We start from the raw sequence: 23,823 nt of genomic DNA, 5'->3' as shown, positions 1-23,823 counted from the left end.
TGGTCTTAGATTTTGTAGGCTTTAAAATGAAAGCTTGTTTTTATACGAAAGGGGAAAACCATACAAATCATGTTAAAAGCACAAGTCTAAGAGGAGGAGATACTGGCCTTGTCATCCAGACTCTGGGTACATTCCCTTCCCTGCTGTTCCTGTTGGCTTTTCCTGACTGGATCTCCAGACTGACCACCGCGGCTGCAGTCAGAAATTTTTCTGAGAACAGCCAGTCTGCAAATCCTTAACTACACCTGGGTGACTTTGGTGGAAGCGGGCTAGGAGGCGATTGCATTTGCAGTTATAGCCCATCCAAAGCTGCTGGCACAACATCAGGTGGTGGGAGGGGATGAGGGACCCCTTTGCTTGGCTCAGCTGCAACCAGAAGGGCCAGTCTGCCTTTCAGGGTGACGGGTGCATGGGAAAGACTCCCTTGCTGGCTATGACTTGTCCTCTTTCCTTTCATCCCTGTGTTTCTGTCTGTGGCTCGAGCGTGAGCAGCCCCCGAGCTGCCCCATGCCCCCAGCCACGTACCTGAGGCTTACCACCCCCATGCTAGCACTGCCACATGCATCCACACCATGTCCCTCATCCAGTGTGAATGCACCATCTGGCTCTTTGCTGAAGGACGTCCTGGTCCTTCAACCACATCTTCCAGTGGAAATCACCTTCTGGCCCAAGGACTGCAGGTGCAGAGGTGAAATGAGAGGCATGGGGAGGCGAGCTGGTGCTGCTCGGGTGCGTGCAGCTCCTTGCAGGGCTCCTCACCGTGCTGCTTCTAGCCTACGGGAATTGAAAGGAGACTGTGGCACAGAAAGGAGGAGGGGAAAAAAAAATTAAAAAATCGTGAGATCAGCAAGCAGCTGGGCCTGAAACCCTGGCAAAGGTGCAATGGTTGCCTCCCGGTGATGTGCTGTGGGAAGAAGGGGAGGCTGCCCCTTCCCCCCCCTTCCTGAAGCCCTCCCTGCATGGAGGGGGTGCGCAGAGTCTCTGTCCCGGGGTGGAAGGATGCCTGCAGTGTGTAGGGAGTCGAGATGGGGATATGAGATCAGCATGGATGAGGCTGGGGAGGACTCCTCTGTCTGCCCTGGGAGAACCCCCTGGGGGTGTTGGGGGGTTTAGAGCAGGCAGCAGACTGCATTGCCATCTCCGCTACATCTTCATGCTGCTGGGGCTTGGGAGATGTAGTTCCTCCCCGCCCTTGAGATTCACTGGGGAAAGGTGGACAAGCAGACTTTGCATGTGGGTTAGTGGATGTGGTTAGTGATGTTTCCCAGCCTCGTTTTAAGGAGCAAAAGAAAAAAACACTCCATTTTTCCATCGTCAAGCAGAGAAACCTTTTGTGCTGCCTTTTAAAGGGACCTTGAGTAGCTGCTGAGAAATCATCAGCAGTTACATCACCTCCAAAGCGGCTACTGCAGGCACCTGACAGCTTTGTCCCACTCCCACCCTGGGGGATCATTAGTGCTCAAAATTCCTTGCCCTTGGAGAAAGCCTGCATCTCTCGCTGGGAGGGAGAAGCCGCCACGCAGTTTATGGTGCTGTGAGTGGCCGAAGGGTATCAGTAGATGGGCTGAGGTTCACAGCAGATGGGGTAGAGCGGAGGGACAGATCCTGGAGATTCCTAACCCCATCCCGTTTGCTAAGCCGGGTTCATCAGCCCGTGCAGGACCCGAGCATCTCTCCGGGAGTGAGCCGAAGGCGCTGCAGTAGCATCGCCTGGGGCCGGAGACGCAGCCGTTGCCTGGCAGCTGCGGGTTTCCAGGGAAACCAGAGGTGCTAACTTGTTAATGAGCCCGCGTCCCTGATTGCTGCTGCAAAATAATAAAAATTAGTAATAGGCCTGTGATTTAGGAATCCCTCAAACAGCATGAGCCTGCTGAGGGGAGTTTGCTAAGTGCCGAAGCACTTGAAAGAAATGAGGGGATGGGGAAGAAAAAAAAGTGGAGGGCTTGGCTAAAGTGCTGCATTTTACATCTTAATAAGTGTCTGGAGAGCTAAGGGCCATTGGGGTCCTGCCAGTGTCCCAGTGGTAAGCCTGGGGCTGGTGGCAAGGCTGACCTGGATGGATGGAGGAGCCCTGGCCAGGCAGCATCTCACTGCAGTGCTCGGAGGACGTGGATATTTCCCCTGATGGACTGCGAGGGGAAAAGCCAGATCGCTTAGCTCAGTGGTGCTGGGTCCCTGATGGAGATGGCAGTTCTTTGGGAACGGCTGCTTTCATGGGTTACGGGGGACAAATGAGCTGGCATTTCTCTGTGGTGCTCTTATCCCTTGGTAAATTCAAGTTGGAGATGCCACCAGAAGAGCATGCTCCTGGGTTGAGCATCACAGGGAGTGTGCTGTAGATCCAGTCTCACTTATATGATGGAAATGTATTCATGGGGTCAGAGCTGCTTCCTGCACCAAAGCTGGCCTGCCCGAAGCAGTGAGGGGAGCATCTCCTCAACTGGACCGTGTGTGGAGGGTAGAGCTCTCCAGGACACAACTACTATCTTGGTGCAAAGAGTGGACATGCCAGTTACTGAGGTTTATAGTTGCTACAGAGACATGCTGGCCTCCCAGTTGATGTCTCCAGTACAAGAGAAACCGGATCAGTGCCCTTCCTCTACCACGTCTCTCAGCTGGGGGCCTTGTGCAGGACAAGAAATTTAGGGAAGTGGCCTCCACATTGGTGACCTGTGTGGGGCTAGCACAGGGATGAGTTCCCGTCATCCGTTGTGCCACACAGACTCAGGCTAGGGCGTGTTTTGCATTTTCTTGCTCTCTTGCCTAGCCTGACCAGAAGAGGGTCGGTCACAGCCAGGTTGACCACTTGCCCTCAGCCCGGCTTGCTGCGTCCATCTCTGTCACGCTCATGACTTTTGTGGCCAGCACCCCTCACCTGACGCACGTCCGTGGAGGTGACGCCGGGGACAGAGTCCCGATGAGCAGGCAGTTGGCCCAGCCTGTGTGCTAAGGTCTGCCTGTCTTTCTGTCCCTTGGCTGCACTGTGGCCTCTCCTGCTTGGCTGTTCCCATTCAGCTAAGCCATGTGCCCATCTCCTCATTACAGGCACTCCAGGGAGAGGTGGGATTAAAGGATTATGGTAATGTTCTTCAGGAACACTCAAGAAGATTATGATGGCTTTAATAAACTGATAAGAGAGGGACACAGCTATGTTTCTGAAACCCTAATTTAGGTTCCAGGTTAACCTTTTCCCCAGTCTCTTGTCACCATGGTGAGAAGATCTCTTACTTCAGCAGTGCTCCATGGCTATGCCTGTTGCTTCAGTTTTCCTTTTGACCCATCTGAGCAGAAGCAGAAAGACATCTTCCTTCCTTCTCTGGTAGCCTTCCCAGGTACGGAGGTGTTAGAGCTTGTTCTTCTCAGAGACCATCTCACACACAGCTTGTGAGGTATTGTGAAGGTCTCGTAGCCTCTGCTGGTACCTGGGCACCTGTTAGCTGGGGATGAACCCACCACCCCTCAGTCTGGCTTCAAAATGTCCTGTGGTTGCTGGCAGAGAAGTGGCTCGTTGCCTTTGACCTGGCTGGACATACTCTTAGACAAGTCCCTCTGTCTTGGGTCTAATGCCAAGGTTACAGCTCCCTATGACTGCGCTCGGTCGGTCATCTCCATCCCCCGTAAAGGCTCCTGGAAAGAGGGGCAGAATGAACAAAACTTGCCCTGCCTTCTCCTACATCTTTCAGGTGGAGCTGGGAGTGGCACCTGGCTGATGTGTCACACATGTCTGCCACCAGGTAGGTTCACCTGGACGTGCTGAAGCAGACGTTTATCTGGTTGTCCCGCAGGAGGGCAGCTATTAGCTGAGCTGGGAAACCTCCTCGTCTGTCTTCTCCAATCTCTTCCACCCAAGTTCCCAGTCATCTGCCAGAGCTTCAGGCGTGGAAGGCCTCTTCTGAGTGGGTTTCTCTCAGAGCAGTTAGGTGATCAAGGATCTGTTATCTTTCCCAGACCCCTCTATTTGTGTCTGAGACACCCAAAGTTTACCCCTTGCTCATTATCTGGAGAGCAGATACCATGTTATCTCCAGAGGTACTGTGCAATATGTCCCCGCATGTTGGATCACTCCTTCCTCCCACTTCAGTCTTTCATTCTCATCCCTCTGCCATGGTATTATCCCCATCTTTTTTGTCTGTCGACTCTCTCCATCGCCTTTTTATTTCTTGGATGTAATTGAAAGAGCCGAGAAGAATTCGCAGCCTGGTGTCCTGATGGGGAAGGGAGGCAGAAAGTGATTTGGGGAGTGGGGTGTGAAAGGAAGACGAAGGGGAAAAGCTGGCTAATTTGCATCCTTTCTGAGTGCCCTGGCTTTATAGCCAAGGTACAGCAGGGGGTCTTCTGGCAAGGCGGTAGCGACGTAATGAGGTGTGTCATATCCCAGCAGGAGCCAGCCTCGCTCCCCCTCAGACCCCCTAATTAGAACTGTTTCAATTTTTAAGCCCCCCTGGAGGAGTGCTGGGGAGAGGCGGGGAGAGCTGGGTTCCTGCAGCAGGGGGACCGCCAGCCGCCTGCCGAGGGGGCAGCTCTAATTGGAGTCATTGCGAGGAGCCACAGAGCGATACAAGCTCGCCGTGGGGCTGGGAACAGCGATGCCATAGTGCCGCAGGGCTGCCAAAAATGCTTTGTGCCAGGAGAAACCATCACTATTGCAGCTTTTAAGGGATTTTTTCCCCCCACACTAATTTAAACTAACACATTGGCAGAGGTAGCAGGAGTGTGATACAGGGGCAGGGGAGGATTGCACATCTTATTGTGGCCTCATATTGGGAGCTTGGATCCTGAGGCTGAAGCCTGGGACATCTACTACTTGCTTTGTGAGGCAGGTCTGATAGCCCAGGGAAGCTGGGGCTGTTAATGCTGGAGTCATGAGCCAGAGAAAATGCTGGAACCCCCACCCCATCCTCATATTCTGTGGCTTTCCATCCTTTTCCTGCGAGCTGCTTGTGTCCTCCAGGTTTGGTGACTGGTAACTGAGGTCCCTGTCATTTTACCCAGTAGTGTGTCCTACTCAAGCATCCCTTTTATGTCTTGAGCTACCATTGCAGTAGGTGCCCGCATCACAGGGGCTTCAAGCGTAGGAGCTTCCAAGAACTGCTGGCTTACTCGGATCATGGTGACTCATAAGCCTCCTCTAGTCCATGGACCAAATCCTGGCCCTGCAGCAGTCAATGAAAATCTTTACACTGGCCTTTTCAGGCATGGTATTCATAGTCCTCCTAATTCAGATGCATTAGAGCTTCCATGGAACAGCTTGTGGGTTCCCTCTAAAACACTGTCTGGCAGGAACAAGAGGAGCCTGATAGTAGCCCAGGCTTATTTTCTGAATGACTGCAGCAGCATTAAAACCTAATGCCATTAAAACATGCTTGCAATGATGTGTGCCATTAAAACCTAAGACGACACCCTGAGCTGAATGTCCCCCAGCCTGCCTATTGCTCTTGCAGACCCCAGGGGCGTGGAGGAAGTTTGTTCTTCTGGTAGCACTTCAGAGAGCACCAGGCTCGACCCTCCTCAGCTCCTAAGATGGAGCCCAGATATGTACCCCTGTATATGAACCCCCTTTCAAAGTCTGTGCAAGTTAGATGCTGGAAAGCAGTAGCCACTTCGGGGCCATCTCAGTCCAAGTACAGCTTCCCAGGGCCTCTGCTCTGCCCTAATGCCTGGTTTGTTTCTCGAAGGCAGGAGTGAAGGTCAGCTTGACTTCTTGGCTTCCAAGAGAGGTCATCTTCTCTTGACTTGCCAGGAGGCAAGCTGGTAAGATACCTGTGAGCAGGCTTTGATAAAAAGGCAGGTGAAATCCAATGTGAAGTGATGGACTTGGGTGAGCAAACCTGATTTGGTGATGTGTCTGATGGGCCCTGAACTAGCTATTACCATGCGGCAGCAAAACCTTAGAGCTGAGCTAAGCTGCTTCCGTGAAACCATTAGCTCTGTGCTCGGCAGGGGTCAGAAAAAGCAAATTGAGTGTGAGGAGCTGTTGGGCTGGGAACACGGAACGGAGGAGACATCTTGCCCCATGCAGGTCCCCAGTGTGCCTGCCTCTCAAACATGGTGTGTTGGGGCTGGCCAGGGTGGCAAAAGGCATCCGTACAACAGGTGGCTATGTAGATGCTCTGACCTGAAAGGCTCCTAAACGATGTCTAAATGTGGTGAGAACCGTGGGGAAGGTGATTAGGGAAGGGACATGCATGGCCTCTTCCAGTGCAACTAGTAAGGGTCAGCCGGAGGAGCCATCGGTTAGCAGATTTGGAGTAAACCAGGGGAAGGACTTCTTCACTGTAGCTGGCAAACTGTTCTGCTCCCTGCCACCGGCCACTGTGCCTGTTAAAAGCTGACATGGCTTCAAAAAGCTATTAGGCAAATTCATGGAAGAAAGCTCTGCTGAGGGCTATTAAATACCAAGAGAAAACCTCTGGCTTGGGCAGCTCTGGAGCCACAGATGCCCGTGGGCTGGCCAAACGTACCTAGAAAGTGTGGCTTGTTGCACTCTTACACTCTTCTGAAGGCCAAGCCCTTGGGGACTTGGCCCAAGGTGAATGTCGTGTCCTGCCCAGCTGACCGGTCATCTTCTCCTTTCCTCTCTTTCCAGGTTCAGCACAATGAGTTGGCATCCTGGGTGTTAGCAGCGTGAGGAGTCCAGGACGGGTGCTGCCGTGCTCACCCCTTACCCCCCTGCTCGTTCCCCTCGGGGAGACGGGTGCTGGCGTCCCTGCCCTGCCCTTCTGCCCCTTTCCCCCTACTGACTCTAGAGGGGACGGGCCCGTTATGGCTGGGGACAGGCTCCCACGCAAGGTGATGGACCCAAAGAAGCTGGCCAGCCTCTTGAGGAACGGAGCAGAGGGCACCCTGGTCATCGACAGCCGCTCCTTCGTGGAGTACAACTCCTGGCACGTCCTCAGCTCCGTCAACATCTGCTGTTCCAAGCTTGTCAAGAGGAGGCTCCAGCAGGACAAGGTCTCCATCACGGAGCTCATCCAGCCTGCCTCCAAGATGAAGGTAGGGGATCTGGCCCTCACCTTTCTTGGTGGATGTTCACACCCTCTGCCCCAGTAGAAAGGGGTGGGATGCAGACTGGCCTAAGAGCCGGTCTATGCCTGGTATGTGCAACCTTCTCGTCCATCCCTTGACCCCAGTATCTGCCGGCATCTCTCTGGCACCCTTTGGAGAGCTGGAGCGTGAGCTCACGCGGCCACAGGGCTGTCCTTGGGGACCTGTTTGTTGCCGCCACCCCAGTGACGTGGCTCCCTGCTCCAGGAGCCCTCCCCAGGCAAGTCTAACAGGTATATCAGCCTCAGGGCTTGTCTGACGCCAGCGAACAACCCCCCAAAGCCTTCCTGGAGCTGTAAACTTAATCCCTTGCTAAAAACTCTTCCCCTCCCCTCCGTCATCTCTAACTCCATTCAGGGACATGTAATCCTCCTCCCCTGTGACGCCAGCAGCTCTTATCCGGTGTCATGGCATATTATCTCTCCCAGGCTCCTCTCTCTATCACTCCTGGTTAAATAACAGAGGTGGCTCTGAGCCACGGAGCTGGGCCGGAGCCCCGGTGCCCCCCGCCGTGCCATAGGCCTGCCGGGGGGGGGGGGGGGGGGGGGTTGCTGGGGGGCAGCGCCGGTGGCTGCCGGGCTGCGGGCCGGGCCGGGCCGGGCCGGGCCGGGGGGGGCTGGTTTGCCGTCACGGCCCCCCCGCCGGCTCGCTTTTACCGGCGCGTCCCCCCCCCCCCCCCCGTCTTGTCATTTTATGGCAAAGCGAGGGTAATTCAGGCGATTAATCAAATGCTGGGCCCAGCTGGAGCCATCTGCGGCGTGTCGCGGTGTCGTCCCCCCCCGCGAAGCCGCCGCTGTCCGCATTGGCTGCCGGTGACATCACCCCGCCGGGATCAAGGGGACTGGCGGCGCGCGGGGGGGGCGGCCTCGCGCCAATCAGCTGCGGTGACGCCGCGGGCTGGGCGATTTGGAGGGGATTGCGGAGACTTGATTCCTGAACGGCTTTAGCTGCTCTGAAATCCCCTGGAGAATAAAGCAGAATAATCAGGGTTTGGGGGGGGGGGGTTCGCAAGCCTCCTCCCGGCGAGGATCACCTCTGCGGTGGCCGCCGTCACGTGGAGCGGCGGCAGCGGCAAAAGCGATGCGCAAAGGGGAGGAAGAAGAGGAGGGCGATGGGGAAAGAGGAGGGGGGGGAAGCATGGAAGAGTTAACGTCAGCTGACGCCGTCCGCCCGCAAACCTGCAGCTCGTCGGTCGGCCGCAGAGGAGCGGTGGCTCCCAAAGGGGGGGCGGGGGGGCCGGTCCGTCCTGGCGGTCCCTGCTCTGTCCCCATAGAAGGAGCAATCGCCTCCTCCCCGCTCCTGGATCGTTGCGTAATGGTCCAGGTACCGGCTGGGGACGTGATTATAACCGGGGATGCTAGGGGGGGCGGAGGAGAGGCGTTGCCACCGTCTTTAATTCGCGGCTCTTCTCGTTTCTCCCCTTCTCTTCTCGTTTCTCCCCTTCTCTTCTCTTCTCCTTTCTCCCCTTCTCTTCTCCTTTCTCCCCTTCTCTCCTCTCCTCTCCTCTCCTCTCCTCTTTTTTTAATCTCCTCTCCTCTCCTGAAATCTCACCCGGTGCATCCCGGGCAGGAGGCAGCGTGCCCCCACTGCCACTCTGTGCAGCCCCTGCCGTCCTCGCCACTTGCATGGTGGCTTTCCCAGTGCATACAGCCCAGGAATTAATTAAGCTTCAGGGTACCCATGTGAGGATAAGCCACTTGCCCTGGGAAGCTGGATGGGGGAGGCCGGGGGGGTCACAGCCGTATCCTCATCTGACATAAAGCAGGGGTGGTGGCCATGGCTCGGGTTGTCCAAGCCTTTTTGTGCATGCACCTGCAAGCTTGCATTTTGGGGTGATGAACTGTCCTCTCCCCGTTTCTCCTTCCCCCACGCCTCCGATTTCAGCCACTTGGGTCGTGGATGTATTTTGGGACCTCCAGAAATCAGTATGGTCTGCTGCCTCGAGGTGCACAGACCCTCAGAGGGGGATGCTGAAAGCTGGTTTAGACCTCTGTTACCCCCGTATCGTTTCCCTGTCTCCATCTGCCATTACTGGCCAACCCCCCTGCCCCGGCCCTGCTCTGCCCCTGGCTCCCCGCACCAGGGCTGGGGGAGGCAGTGGGGCGAAGTGGGGGGGGGCACGAGGGGGGCACGGCTGGTGTTGAGAGCAGATGGCAGGAAGGGTGACATCAGTGGCGCGATTGTCCGGCCCCATTATTCCTCCTGACGGGCCTCCCGCCCTCCTCCTGTTTCCTGCTCCTGGCCGGCCTGGGCTGCCAAGACAAAGGCGGCCGGCAGCGACGTGGGGCTGCCCGGGCAGAAGAAGGGCAGCCCTGAGCCCCCACCTCATCCCGCTCCTCCTCGCCTGCCCAGTGCAAAGAGAACTCGACCTGCGCATCCCAGTTCCACGATGCCCCGGGTGGCGACTGCCTTTTGGGGAAGGAGGCAGGGGCTGATACAGAGCAAAGCTTTTGGGCAACCCCACCTGGGTCTCCCCTCCCCTCCTCCCACCTGTGTGCAGGCACGGGGAATGAGAGCATTTGTATAATTTGCTTTTCCCAGTGCTCGCACCCCTCTTTTCCATACCACTGTTAAGGAAGGGTACCATTAACAATGCTTCTGGATGCTGTGGTTTGGAGCAATGCTGTGGGATAACAGCAGCTCGTGGCTTTTTTGGGGCAAAGAAAGGAAAGGACCATTTGGTAGGAAAGAAGAAATGGGGAAAATAAAAATCCCTTTCTTTTTTCAATTAAATATGCCTACGATCGTGGGCATAGCTAAGCTACTGCTCCCCGAGCCCCCTTGTGCACTATCTTCCTGTGGTGCCTGAGCTGGGAAAAACTGCAGCAGCAATTCATTTCCTAATTAGCAATAGTCTCCCTCCACACAAAAATGGTACCAATATATTGCTCTGTTTTTGTTTTGAACCCTTCTCCCAATACTAACAATAATAAATTCTCCCAATAATAAATTCCAATAACAACTGGAATAATTCAGCTCCTTGGTGCAGTTTCGGGAGCAGAGGTTATGGGAAATTCCTGCTTGGGGTTTTCACTAGCATTTCTTGAGGGAAATGTTGAAAATTTCACTTCTTCAAGATCCCCCTGGAAAGTCTTTCCACCTCTCGACCTTTTCTCGCTTCCTGAAATGTAGCTATATTAAACCAGCTATAGCCACGGTTTGAGGCATGACAAGGGTCTCTTCGGGCAATGGGAATATTTATTTATTTGTGTTAGGAGCACGGCTCTGCAAGCAGCTGTTTTGCTTGAGGGAAAGCCGGGACTTATTTTTGAGCTGTGTGCCTGGCTGCTCTTTATGTTGATGGAAGCCCTGTTATTTCAGTGGGGTGATTCACTGTGTTTTGAAACAATATGTGACTGAGGTGTCGGTAGTAATTGGGATAATAAGAATAGCTCGCTTTTTATCTTAGCCCGGATCACCTGTAGAGCATCTTCATCCTTGCTTGGCAGCCAGGGAGAGGCGGAGCAGGGACCCGGACTGCGCTGAACCACCCAGTGCCTGGGACCAAATATCCATAAGGGAGTTACCTCCAGCCAGAGCTGGGGAGGGTGATGGGGAGCACTGGGCTTGGCACGAAGGCAATGGATGATCTCAGCTGGGATTTGGTTAAAGCTGTTGTCCGGGTGGTCCCTGCTCCAAGCTGGCCATCCCCCACAGCTGAGATGCTGGCAGGGAGGAGGTTTGTCCCTGGACAGATGCCCTGGGGCACCTCCAGCACTGGGGTGGGCCAGCAGCTTTTCAAAGGCATGCACAGGTTTGCAAGCCCCACTCAACATCTGCTTGTGGCCAAAAGACTTGCTGCGCCTTGGTCCCCCCTGCTGTCCCTTGCCGGCTGGATTTGGGGACCCTTTCTGGAGGGCGATGCCTGGGGATCTGGTTACTTCAGCAGTCTTGGGGTGATGGGCAACCCCCATGGGAGAGCTCCCACTGTGGAGGTGCTGCTCCTCAGAGGGACTCCTCTGCTGCTAGCCGTGCCCCTGCCCTATGCCAGCACCTGGCAGAGGCAGGAATCTGGCCCCAAGCATCTCTTCAGCTTTACCCTCCTTTTGTGCCCCAGTTAGCTTTTAACCTCCGTACATTTAAGGCCAGAGATGGGGCTGTGCCTTCCCCTGCGTATCAGGAGTGCGGGAGGTTAATGGGAGACGCACAGACCTGATTAAACATCTCCCTCTCGTTTCCCTTTGTGTCGAGGAGCTGGGATGCCGGTGCAGGCTCCTTGTGTGCTCCACGAAGGCTCCTCAGGACCATCCTGCAGGCATCCTCAAGGCAGGCAAGCCGGGCATTTATTTTCTGCAGCCAGGCCATGCGAGGCCAGTGCTTGTTTGGCATTTACATTGAGTGAAACCTTATAACTTCAATAAGATGTAAACCGTGTCGCACATCTCTGCCGTTGCTCAGCAACCCTGCAGTAATGGCCCAAACAAAGCCTACCCGTGCAGAGGGAACACTAAATCCTATTGTGGGATAATTCTGCTCGGCCAGAGCTGGTATCTCCCATGCAGACATCCCAGCCTGGACCACGCAGCCAGGACGAGCCCCTGCCCTGCCGCAGCTTGGTGCCTGCCTCACCGTGCTTTTGGGGAAGAAGCTTTCGCTGGCATGGGGCTTCAGGCTGAGGACTGGGATTTTGGAATGTGCTAGGGGGGTTTGAAAGGATAGTGGCCCTGCTAAGGACTGGCAGGCTCCTGGCTCCGAGCTGGCTCAGCAGCCACCATGTTTCCCTCCAGCTGTGCTTGGGATGGCCTCCCATAAAAGTCCTGCTTCAGGGATGGCCAAGGAAGAGATGCTGGGGTAGATCCTTAGCTGGCTTACCCCCAGGTGGCTTCCGTCATTTTTCAGTGTCTTATTTTAAAATTCCCGTGTCCTTTTCTCTTCCCTCTCATCCTGCCACGGCCTTTTCATCCCTCCTGTCATCCTGCTGACCTGTGGGGCAAGTTTTGCTCTCCAGTGCCTGGTGCTGGGCTGGGGACAGGCAGCTCCTTTGAGCCCCCCCTTCCTAGTGCAGAGCTGCATGTGGTGTCCCGGCAAGGATTTCTGTCAGTGCAGGGTCATCCTTCTGCTGCGGGGAGGAGACGTGATGAGCTCAGCTAAATCAGTGCACCCTGCAGTTTTATTTGGATGGTGCTCACGTTGCCAAGCAGGGAAGCACCTGCAGCAGGGTGTGAAAGCAGCATTAATATCAACAGCAACCCCAAGCAAATCTGCTCTGGTGGTAAGATAGGGCATGGCAGTGAGACAGCAAAAAGAGCCAGGTGCCCACGAGTGGTTCCTAGTTCAAGTGGTCTCCTAAAGAGATTTTGGAGAGGGCCAGGCAGGGACTGGGCGTTGGGCAGCTCCAACACAAGCCAGAGGCAAGAGCGGCTCGGGGGCGCAGACCCTTCTTCCCTGCCTGCCGCTGCATCCTTCTCCTCCCACAACGTGCCTTACCCTGCTGGCTGGGAGGGCAGGTGCTCACAAGGCAGGCGTATGCCATCTGCCCGGCTATTCAGCAGATGCGCTGAGCTGTGCCTGTGCGAGGATTTTTATTTTCTTTTAATGCATGGACCTTCAGGTAGGTGTAGGAATGGCTGGCTGCACCTTGAGTGCTCTGGCTGCAATCTAGCCATCACCAGGCATGGGAGGACTCTTGCCTGCAGGCAGCTGCCTGCCTGCAGGATACCCCACCATCTCACCCACCCCGGAGACCCTGCAGCAGTGGGCAACAGGGCTGGGTGCTGTTTGTGGCACATGAAGTCATGTGAAAGCAGGCCGGGAGCTCCTTTCCCTCTCCCCAGCACATCTCTGCAGTGTGCAAGCCCCGCCACGCATTACAAAAAGAAGAAAGAGCACCCCCCTGAACATCTCCTTCCCTCTCCTTCAGCCCTCAGGACTGATGTGCAGGTTTGGGTTGATCTTCCAGAGGCGTAGTACCTACAGAGGTGTTACTGTGCTGAGCACGGTGTCTCCAGGCTGAGCCCTGAAGAGCTGTTTCTCCAGCCCCGCTCACTCCAGCCACAGCACAAGGGCTGTACTGGGAGCACCCCTGCCTCTAGAACCACCCCCAAATCCCTGTGACACCAGCCAGCCTGCAGAGGAGTATCTGAGGGCAAAGGTTGTGTGGGAAGGAAGCGGTGGAAGAAGTCGCGGCGACTTCTGGGATGCAGTTAAGTAATGGCAGGCTGAGGGTGGGCGATGGGGAGGAGTGACCCTATTGCGGGTAGGATGCTCAAAAGAACTCGCAGTTGGTGGGGCTGCTGCAACAGGCATCTGTACTGACACACTTGCTTGTAGCCGTGGAGCAGACCCCCAGCCTGGCTGGACCCTTCCTTTGGTGAGCAAAGCCAGCTCGTGGGGACAGCATGGAGCTGGGCTCTCCCACTTGTGTGACTGCGAAATTCAGCTTTGCTTCCCATGGTGGTATGGGCAGCAGCATCCTCAGTGCTCAGCCTATTTCTCTGACACCGGATTTTCGCCGTTCCCCTGCAGGTGGAGGCGGAGGAGCACCAGGACGTGGTGGTCTATGACCAGAGCACACGGGACGTGACTGGCTTGGCCGCTGACAGCTTCCTCTCCATCCTCCTGGGCAAGCTGGACAGCTGTTTCCACAGCGTCTCCATCCTCACAGGTAGGAGAGCCCTGGGTTACCACTTCACCTGGTGTTCGTGCCTTTAGTCTGGAGTTACGGAGCTGTGGCCCCACGTGTCCATCTGCACCCGCTTTCCTGGCCACCGGTGGCTGTGGTGGCAGAGGGCAGCCCTGCGCACAGACCGAGAAGGATTGACCCACGCTGGCATCACTGGGTCCTCCCCGTGCATTTGTTCCTTGCACCGTCCAGCTCCCCACTGCTGCGCCGACCAGCCAGGGTGAATGAGAGAGGAGGGTATGGAGGGGTTGCAGTGGCATGGATCCAGCCACCCAAAAGCTGCCCTTCGTTCCCCCATCCCTGTGCTGCTTCATCCCCGGTGAACGTGCCAAGGGCCAGACCTGGTTCGAGTGCTCTGCTCCCTCTCGCTGCTGTTAAAGGGAGGGCAGGAGAGGAAATCCATGGATGTGCTGGGAAGGGGAAGGGGAAGGAGAGCAGGGGCAGAGGGTCATTACTGGGTGAGTCAGGGTCTGCTGGAGATGATGCTGTCCAAGCATGAGCACGCAGGCAGGAGGAGGCATAGGCTGCCCTAATTACAGTCCTGCAGAGCAAAATGGGAGGCAGGTGACCGATGAATGAAATGCTCCGACCCAGAAGAGAGGAAGAGGCAGTGAGCTGCCGAAGGGAGAGTTAAAGCTGCCTTTAATTCCCCATGGCTGGGACAGCCGGGTGTCTGCCTGGCTGGCTGCCCACCTTCGAGCTTTCTGCCTTCAGAGGGGTGGGCAGGGGCTGCCCCACGCAGCCCCATGGTCCCGCTGAGCTCAGCCAGGCCCCTAGATAGTGCCGAAAGCAGAGAGATGGGAATCATCTGTTCCCCAAGCCCATCCTCATCCTGCAGCGACTGGGTACTGCTCTGGGGCTGAGGTGGAGGGTACCGACCTCTGTGTCCCCGAGGCATTGCAGGGATGGAGGGAGCAGCCGTCCCTGCAAATCCAGCAGCATGACAGACCCTGCGAAGGGGTAGTTGTGATGGGGAAGGTGGCACAAGCAAGTGGCATTCAGGGGGCGTTGCCCACGCAAGGCATGGGTACGTGCTGTTGGATTAGTGCAGCTGCATTGTGATGGGGAGAATAGAGCAGAGAAACAGCAGGAATAAACCCCCTGGTTCAAGGGTTTCAAAAGCAAGCAAGGACTACACAAAATCATGTTAAAGCTAATTAACGTGGCCCGGGTTGCAGGAGCTTTGCTGATGCCAGAGCTGGAGGATGCAACCATGAGCTTGCTACGGCAGCCCCTGGCCCGCCCCAGCAGCCGTGCCTGCGGCTCCAAGGTCATCGCGGCATAAACAAGGGCACGGCTTGGCACATGGTGCAGGAGAAAGAGAAGGTGGATTCAGTCGCATCTGGGAAGGAACCTGCTTAGTCACCGGGATGGGTCAGGAAACACCCTTCGCGGTGTGACCCCAGCACCCCCCAACCCACTGCCACCTTCCCAGGGCTGGGCAAGGGGCACCTTGGAAAGTGAGGGGAGGCTTGGGGGACCCCCATAGTACCAGTGCACCCCAATGCTGGGTGAGCACCGGTGGCATGCCACCCTCCCCGGCCATCAGCATTGCCACCACCAAGCCCCCCCGTGAGCAAACCTGCACCCCGCTTGGGCACACGCATCTTCCATCTTCAGGGCGGCCATTTCCATCCCCCTGGGCTGCTGGAGTCCACACCCCCAAGCGGGAGCATGGCTGTGCTAGGTGCCAAGGAAAGCTTAAACCTCCCTAATTAAAAGCGCCGCAGGGCCGCAGCCTGATGTGGAACGCAGGCCACCAGCGGGTGGAAAAAACGAGAACCAAAACGTAGAACACTGGGTCATGGCAGTGGTGTTTTACATGGAAATCGTGACTGGAAGCAGCTGCAGAGAGTGTCCGGGGGAGGCTGGGCACGCTTGCCGACAGGCGCAGCTTCCTCCTGCCTGCAGTGTGGAGAGCAGCCGGGTTGATTTAGAGGCAGCTCCGCAGGACTTGTGAGGTCTGGGATGGGATGTGCGGGTCGGGCCTGATTCTGACCCCTCACCCTGGAGGGCTTTAACCCCTTGGTCTGTCCGCTCCGGGCTTAGGCACGTTGTCCTGCCCCAACCCATCTTGTGTCCCAGAAGAGGAGCCTGGGTCCTCCCTGGAGGTGGCTTGTGACCCCAGCAGGGAGTTGGGCTGACGAGGGCTGCTGAAATCTCAGGGTCCTGTCCTGAAATCTCAGCCTGTCCCTAAATGGATGCCAGCACCCCAGGGAACCCTGTCCTGAGGGTCCGCAATCTGGTGTGGCAGCCCGACGCAGCCCCTCCGTGCTCTCCAGCTCTCCTCAGCCCCAACAGATGTGACACGCGTCCGTGCCTTGGTGTCCCCATGTCACGCAAACACCGTGCTCGGCCATTCTTGCTTGCATGCAGCCCATCGTCCTTCCGTCCCTTGAAGCAGCTGATGGAGGCTGGTGGGCAAGGACAGGGGAGCCGGGGGTGGCAAGAGCAACAACAGGGACACTTCAAGGGTTAACAGCCCAGAAGCAGCAATTCCAGTGGGGCTGGGAAGGAGGAATCTGAGTCAATTATTCCCAGTCTTGGAAATCATCAGCTTCTCTTCTTTTTTCCCCTTTTTTTTTTTTTTTAATTGTGTAAGTATAAATAGTGCTGCTTGCTGCCCTCCATCCGTGGGAGCAGAAGGCCTGTTGATTTATATGGTTTTCCTGACATCACATGAAGTGGTGGAAAACTGAATGGAGCCAACATTTTTCCTGCATTACGTAATGCCCCCTCCCTCCCTCTCGGCCCAGCTCTGCTATTCCTGCAGGAGCCTGACTGTTCTTTAACCTTTGTTTACTTCAGCACAAACTCTTGCTTTTTTGCTTTTTTTTTGCTATTTTTTGCCCTTTTTTTGCCTTTTTTTGCCTTTTTTTTTTTTCCACTTTGCTTTTTTTTCCCCCTTCTTCTTCCCCTTTGCAAACTCCTGCTTGGTTTTTATTAACAGCCTTTATCTCTTTATGAAGCAGCAGCAGCAGCGGTCTGGCTCCATCGCTCCCTGATGGCTCCCGCATGCCAGCTCTTGTACTGGAGCCCGGCCAGAGCCATAGCGTGGTGCTGAGCTGCTGGGTGCTGAGCTTCACCAGCTCCTCTCCGTTTGTCCAGCTGCAGCAGAGGGTGGGGAGATCTTCCTTTGCTCCCATTCAGCAGCTAAAAGCGACAGCCGAGAGGGCTTGGGATGTTTGTCCAGATGATGCTCAGGCACCCATCCTGGTCCTTGGGTCAAGCGCCAGGTTCCTCTCTCCTGCGCCCAAAGCCATATGCCAGCCGGAGACGAAACCAGGGTGGCAGTGTGGCCAGCAGCGGCTGGTACCCACAGCCCCAGCTGCTGAGGTTGGGACCCCCCCCTTGCATGGCAGCAGCTCTTTTTGTTGCAGTTTCATGCGCTGGGGGAGTTTTATCATCGTGATATCGCGCTCAGACCTGAAACAGGCCCCTCGCTTGCTTTCTGAACTCAAGTCATGAGCTTTTCATCTGGCTCGGGAGCGCGTGTGAGATCATCTTCAGCCTCCCCCCTCTCCCTTTTTGTACCAATTCTTCAAGGAATGTTTAAATTTTCCAGTCCTGTTCTTTCTAAATTTGGAGCGTCTGTTTACTCCCAGGATTCGGAAAGAATGTAACAATATCATCAGTGAGAAATCCCTCCCAGGCCTCCACTCGCCATCCTCCTCAGCGAGCAGGCTGGCCTCGGCAGCGCTGGCCGTGACCCAGGTCCTCTCCATCCCGGAGCTGCCATGACCAGCCGGCGCGGCCGGGGAGACTTGTAATTGCGCGGCGACGGTGATCCAGAGGGGGCTGAGATTTGGGGGATTTTGGGGGAATCTACCAAAGGCAGGTGACTTCAGAGCGGACAAAATGAAGTAGTGAAAAAGGAAAGGGGATTTCCATTGCAGGAGCTGACTTGGGCTGCCCAGGCGTGAGTGGGTTCAGCACTGGCTGGAATTACTTTAGAAACAAGGACTCAGGGACAGATGATTTTAATAAAAAAAAAGGAAAAGCACTTTTTTTTTTTTTTTCTGCACAGGGACAGTCCTAAAAGGAGGTTAAACATCAGGGCAGCTGAATGTGACTTTGCTTATCCTTGGCTGAAAATACCGTGATGCTTTTGCGTGTCATGTCAGTAAGAAGCCATGTGCCAGCGTCACATCTCCCATGCTGTCTGCTCCCCTTGAAACACGTTGGGCTGGGGCTGTTTTAGAGGAAAAGAGAAGATGAATGAAAAAAGCCGAGCTAGACAGGTGCAAAAGTAGCACACAGGCAGGGCAGAGCAGAGGGGGCTTGCTTTTAGTCAGAGTCCCAGGGGCTGGAGATGGCATGTGCATCCGAAAGGCGGGAAAAATGCAAATGAAATCTGCAAAGCTTGTCATGGCTGATGCTGAAGCTAGAAGCTTAGCAGGATCCAGAGCCAGGATTGAGGCGTCCTTACAAACCCAATGTAAGAAAAAGAAAAAACCTAAGAAAGAAAATACCCCAAACACCCGCACTTTGGTCGTCAGTCAGAAGCTGTCTGATGGGAGTAGGGAAGCAGGACCCCACTGCAGCTGCTTATTTGATGGTCACCATTCTCATCGCCTGCTCTGGACAGCATCACAATTTCATCTGATGACTTTGGTATGTGAGTGTGTCTCCTGGGACATAGCATGTGCAGGATGCACTAGCTGGTGGACTTTGTCCTCGGACTCCAGCAGAGCCTCTGCTCAGTACACGGGCCTGAAGACGCACGCGTAGGTCAAGCATTAGGGCTATTTCAGGTACCCTCAGACTGCAAGGTCTGGGAGCACTAGTGGTCTACTGCCTCTGAACCTTCCACAAGCACCTCTGCCCACCCAGGGACATCTCCATCCCATAGCGTACCATGATGAACCAAAAGAAGCAGATTCTGGGCTGGCAGGAGTGTGGGTATGAATAAGGAGGGTGCAGGGCTGGGATGAAATGGGAAAGAGTGCTCACGTGGGCAATTTCTTGCTTCTCCCAGGTTTGGGAGTTTTGAAGAACCAGCTTTGCAAATAATGTGAATGGGAATCCTTGGTTGTTATTCGTCTACAAACTGCCCGTGTGATGCTCGGGAATGGAAGAAGGGTAAGAAGTGCTGTGGAGGGGGTTCTGCCCAGCTTTTCTCAGGCCATAGGTGGGGGGGCACAGGGAGATTACCTGCAGTGATGCTTTTCTTTTGATTGTCCAGAGGGCTGGAGGTAGGGTGCTATTGCCAGCCTAGTGGGAGAGGTGCTGCTTTAAAAATCAAATGGTAACACCAAGATTTGTGATTTTTACAGCCCTGGAGGTTTAGATAACTCTCCAAACCTCCCTCCCTCTCACACAAAACATCACTGGGTCCACGGCACCAGAGGAGTTGGTTTCTCTCCTGCAGCAAAGCTGTCTGGGACCACTTTGGCCAGGGCAGGACCGTGTTTTCTAGCCCTCCAACCCCCACCCAGTAGCATCCAACCACAGCCACTCAGCCTGGCGCTGGCCCTAGGGAGTGCTCCCAGTCTGCACAGCCTGAGGCGTGACATCGGGGTAAGGTGCCCCCTTCTCACCCTCCGCCACAACCAGGAGATGCCTGGGAAGGTTTTGGCCCCAGCGGGACCGGTGGCTGCATCCCTGGGAGGGGTTAAGCCAGGTCACGTATGTGTGAGCTGATTGTATTCCAGACCTATGCTCTAAACCTCCCTGTTTAGCAACACTGTCGTCAGACAACTTGTTTTCCCGATTCTATAATTACCCCGAGGAGCTTCCCCTCCCCCTCCAGCCGCGTTTTTAACCATCGGACCCAGAAAAGGCGAGTGAAAGGGCCGAAGGCAGAGAAGGATGGAGGAGAAGGGGCCTAAGGAAGAGCAGCCGTCTGGGTGCCAAGACTTACAAAACCGCCGTGTAATTTCATTTCTCATTTCTGGAAAGCCGACGGGAGGAAGGCAACTTCCCCAGTAAGAGATCCCGATGGGCAGGAGCCAGTGCCCAGTTATGGTTTCCTTCCTTTTGAGAAACCTGCCTCCCCTCATCCACCTCCCCTTTTCCCTGGGCCTGCGCCGCACACTTGCAAAAGGTTGGTGCTGGCAGTGATTATAACATCCCAGCACTGGGTGGAGAGAGGAACCGCTGGCCACTGCCCAGCTGGGCACGTGCCAGGCTATAGGTACTGTCACGACGGGTATGTAGGTGCTGAACAGGGGCTCGTTCTGCACCCTGCTCTTGCAGGCGTGTTGCAAGAGTCTCTCCGACCCATTGCAGCAGATGTTTTTCCAGTGAGTGCTGTGGCAATGAGAGCAAAGTGGGGCTGGCGAGGTTGGCCATCTCTCCCTGGGATGATGCACCTCTGTCTCCTAAATAGGGGTGAATGGGCGACAGCCTGGCCAGGAGGAGCACCTGGGGAAAGGGGCCAAGGGGCAGCAGCTGATACGTGGGATGTAGTTCTGCACTGTGGATATTGCTTTTCATCTCTCTACTTGCCAGCTCCTCCCTGCCCCAGCACTAGCTCCCAACCCCTACCCTGGTCCTGGCAAAGGGGTGAAGAAGATGAGGAAGGAGCGGGGAGGAGGGTGCTGCCTGGGGAATGGTGGCTGCAGGTAGCATCTCCATGTGGCTGGACCTCACACTGGTGGAGGAAGGGCGTTGCTGACTACCTGTGCTCGCTCGTCTTTTGCTGGGGGGCAGAGAGACGTGGGACACCGGTGAGCCTCCTGCATCGAGGGCTGCTTGGTGGTGTGGTGCCCAGCCCCCAGCTGGGGCTCCCAGCAGCCCTGAACTGAAAACTTGGTCCAAACACATCCTGAAGGAACTTGCCAGTACCAAAATAACTTGTGCTGAGGGCTCTTGCAAGCCTGAGGGAATCAGGCAACCAGAGGGCGGAGAGGGAAGGCAGATGCATGCTTGTGCACCACTGGGTTGGGGGCAGGTTGATGATTGCACCCCCTAATTCACCACGTGCTTCCTGCAGCATCCCCCTCGGTTAGCACAGAGCAGCTGGCCAGCCACTGCCCTGGCACGACCCAGTGTTGGTTTCCACCCCAGCAGAGCCCCAACCACAGCCGACAGAGCAGGTCACAACCGAATTGCCCACCAGCATGGGTAGAGCACTACTGGCACAGCGGCAGTGGGAGATGGAGGCATCTCCATTGCCAGGAACCATTGGTGCTGGCCACTAGCACCGTGTGCCCTCCCCTGTAGGGAAGGAGGTGGCAAATGTGGGGGACCATGGAGCCCCTGGGGAGCTGCTGTGGAAGCCGCTTCCCAAGCGTGGCTCTTGGGGGAAGGCTGCTCCTCTCTCCTCTTCCAGCCTAGTTGGAGCACGCTTTGAATTTTATCCAACCTCTGACCCACATCTGATAATAATCAAACCATATTTGTTACAACAACAAGGCTCGTTAGGAGGCTGGCTCCACTGGGGGGGGGGGAGGGGAGAGCACTTAGTTAATGCCAATGACCTCATCTCATGTGATGTCATTCAAAGGAAAAACACTGAAGTCACTCACATATGGCTCAGCCTGGGGTTTTTCAGCCCGTAAAGCTTCAGATTTTCAAAGGCACAATACATGCCCCCCCCTTGCTCCTCTGCTTACTATAATCCTGAATGATTTTCTGGAGGCCTGGGCTCAGACCAATAAACTTGTGAGGAGCTATGTGGAGATATATTAAGGAGTCCCACGGGTGGGAAGGGGGGGACAAGTAATTCTCTCCCCCGGGACAAATGCAAAGAAGAAAACACATCCACCCCCACCTGCTTCGGAAGCCACCGCTGATCGATAGACCCCAGCGGGACTGGGAAAGCCCATTCCTACATGTCCCCTCTTGCTGGACTTTTGCACGTGAGAAGGCTTTGGCGGAGGGTGCGTCTCCTCCAGGCCACGGTCCTGCTCCGCTGGGCCTGGGCAGATAACTCCATCCAATGCGGCCGTGTGCAGGTGTGAGCAGCCTAGCGCCGGCCCATTTCCCCACCAGCTGTTGGGGCCCATTCGCCTGCAGCTGTTTGAAACCACTCCAGGATGAGCATCCCTCCTGGGTGGTGCTCTCGGTGGAGACACCAAGAGAAAAGATGAGCTGGTGGTTAGGGACCTGCTGTTTGGTCCCCAGCTCTGCCCTGCAGCAGAGAACCCCGGAGAAGCTATTGAATCTTTTGTGCCTCAGTTTCCCCTGAGATCGGGGCATTGCCCTTCCTGGCGCTGGGGTTCAGGGTTAAACATCCCCCAGGGGATGCACGTCTGTCCTGCCAGGAGCAGCTGTGGGGAGGGGGCAGGATGGGGTGCAGCCGTGGGGTGCCCGTCACCGGACGGCGGGGGGCAGCAGGGAGGAGGGATGGAGAGCGCTGCCGCATCCCCTTCGGCGTGGGGCTTTGATCACACACCGCCCTGGCTGGTACTAAAACGAGGTGTGGACATTAGCTTCCTCCCTCCAATTCCCTATCCCCAGATTAACTCCGCGGGGCCAAATCCGATGTGGTGCAGCCATCCATCTCCCGCCGCGGCTGCTCGCTGCGACGTGTGTCGGGGGGGGGATGCTTTGGGCGGGCGAGAAAATCGCGGTTGCGCCTTTAAGCAGGGAGCGAAGCATATGTCAGGCCCGGCGTTCTCCTGCGTGTCTGTGTGCTGAGTAAGGAATGCGGTCGCATGCCTGACCCGTTAGCTATGAGCGCTGGGAGCGCGGCGGCGGATGGCTCAGCAGGGCTGCTGCTCAGGGGCTGAGCTCATTCAGGCTGGAGCGGGAGCCGCGCACGCAGGGAGCGAGAGCAGAGGAGGAGGGCGGCTGGGGAAAAGGGGGGGCTACGCCGGCCCCCCCCCCCCCCCGCTCGGGTTTTGTTGTTGGTTGGGGTTTTTTTAATGTTTTCAGCCTGAAGGCTGGAGCCGGGGGGAGGCTGGCGGTGCTTTGCCGCAGGGGGGCTTTGGGGGTTTTTCGGGATTTTTTTAGTATTTTGTTTGTCTGCCGGCTGTTGTTTTGCTAAGGCAAGAGGCGCCCCCCGCGATCCGCAGCCCAGCTGCCTGGATGCCCGTGGATGTAATGATTGCTCCCTCCGAGGACCAGTTCTGGACAGACATGCGCGAGGGGCAGATGAAGCTGAAAATAAGGGTGCGGAGGATGAAGGAGAGCAGGGACATGAGAGGTTTGTCAGCCAGCCGGCTCCTTTCTTTCCCATGGGGACGGAGTGGGAAGAGGGGGCTGCTCCGCCCGAGCCCTCCTTTGCCCGGAGCGGGGGGACGGGAATGGCCTTTGCCGAGCGGCCGGCGGGGAACGGAGCGGGATGGCTGCCGGTACAAAGAGCGCAGGCAGCTGGCGAGCGGGGGGAGATGCTGGCGAGCGGGGGGAGATGGAGGCGAGCGGAGGGGGAGCGGTGGCTAGTTCCCAGCGACCGGCAACGTGAGGAAGGGCTTGCGGAGGCAGCTAGCCTGGTCCCGCCGGCGGCAGCAGCGGGAAAGGAGCTGCTCGGAGGGGGCAGTTCCTTCAGGCAGGTGAGAGGCTGCCTGCAGCGAGCAGGGGTCCCCTGCAGCGGTCCCGGTGTTCGGCAGCTTTCCCACCCGGTGCGGGGTGCGGTGAGGCTGCCTGGCCGGGGAGGGGGTGGGAGGGACGACACCGCTCCGGGGTCCCCTGAACCCTTCTCCGTCCCCTTGGCGGGGGCGCTGAGGGAGAAGAGGAGGAGGAGGAGGAGGGAAGGAGGAAGGCTGCGGGAGGCAGGGCAGGCTCCGCCGCCAGCATCTCTGCTCCCTCGGGTGCCGGTTTGGAGGGGTCACCGCGTCCGCGCCCCGGGCAAAGGAGCGTGCGGGGGGGGAAAGGACGAGGGAGGGCGTCGAGGTGTGCAAGGAGCTGTCGGCTGAAGACCGCTGCTCTGCTGCCCGCAGCCAGGCAGCTGCCCGACGGAGCCATTTCACTTCACCTGCGCCGTTGCTGCCTGCCCATCTTCGGCGATTGCTTTCAGAAAGGGGGTTTGCAGTGTTTCCACCTCCCCCAGTGCCAGGGTGAAGGGCGAGCAGAGGAAGGGGTTATTAACTGGAGCAGCTTAAAAATATGCCGAGCCTGGAATGACCTAGATTACCAAAGGGTTGAATCAAGAAACTTCCCCTCCATCACCAGTTAAAATGGGAGCCTGCTAAAAGTGCTTGACAGGTTTTTGTGGCGTGAAGCACATAACCCAGTGATAGTGTCATTAGTAATAAGTCACTCCTGGAAAT

At 56.3% G+C, this 23,823-nt stretch overlaps 1 protein-coding gene across 6 annotated transcripts in view; it reads left to right on the top strand.

Moving 5' to 3' along the window:
* The window catches only part of DUSP8 (dual specificity phosphatase 8), a 48,581-nt gene that overhangs the window by 8,133 nt on the left and 16,625 nt on the right, over positions 1-23,823 (top strand). For 5 of the 6 annotated variants that reach the window (XM_052811757.1, XM_052811760.1, XM_052811761.1 and 2 more), the window contains exons 2-3: positions 6,587-6,993; positions 13,510-13,648. In XM_052811757.1, the coding sequence (XP_052667717.1) occupies positions 6,763-6,993; positions 13,510-13,648 (370 nt within the window). In that variant the 5' untranslated portion in view covers positions 6,587-6,762. Of the gene's footprint in view, positions 1-6,586; positions 6,994-13,509; positions 13,649-22,219; positions 22,761-23,823 lie in introns of those variants that run through there. The other variant, XM_052811762.1, reaches the window with a different exon arrangement.

This window comes from Harpia harpyja, chromosome 16 (assembly GCF_026419915.1).
Source record: "Harpia harpyja isolate bHarHar1 chromosome 16, bHarHar1 primary haplotype, whole genome shotgun sequence".
In the NCBI taxonomy this organism is placed as follows: Eukaryota; Metazoa; Chordata; class Aves; order Accipitriformes; family Accipitridae; genus Harpia; species Harpia harpyja.
The sequence above is the reverse complement of the archived record's forward strand: the minus strand, read 5'-3'. Positions and strand labels throughout refer to the sequence as shown.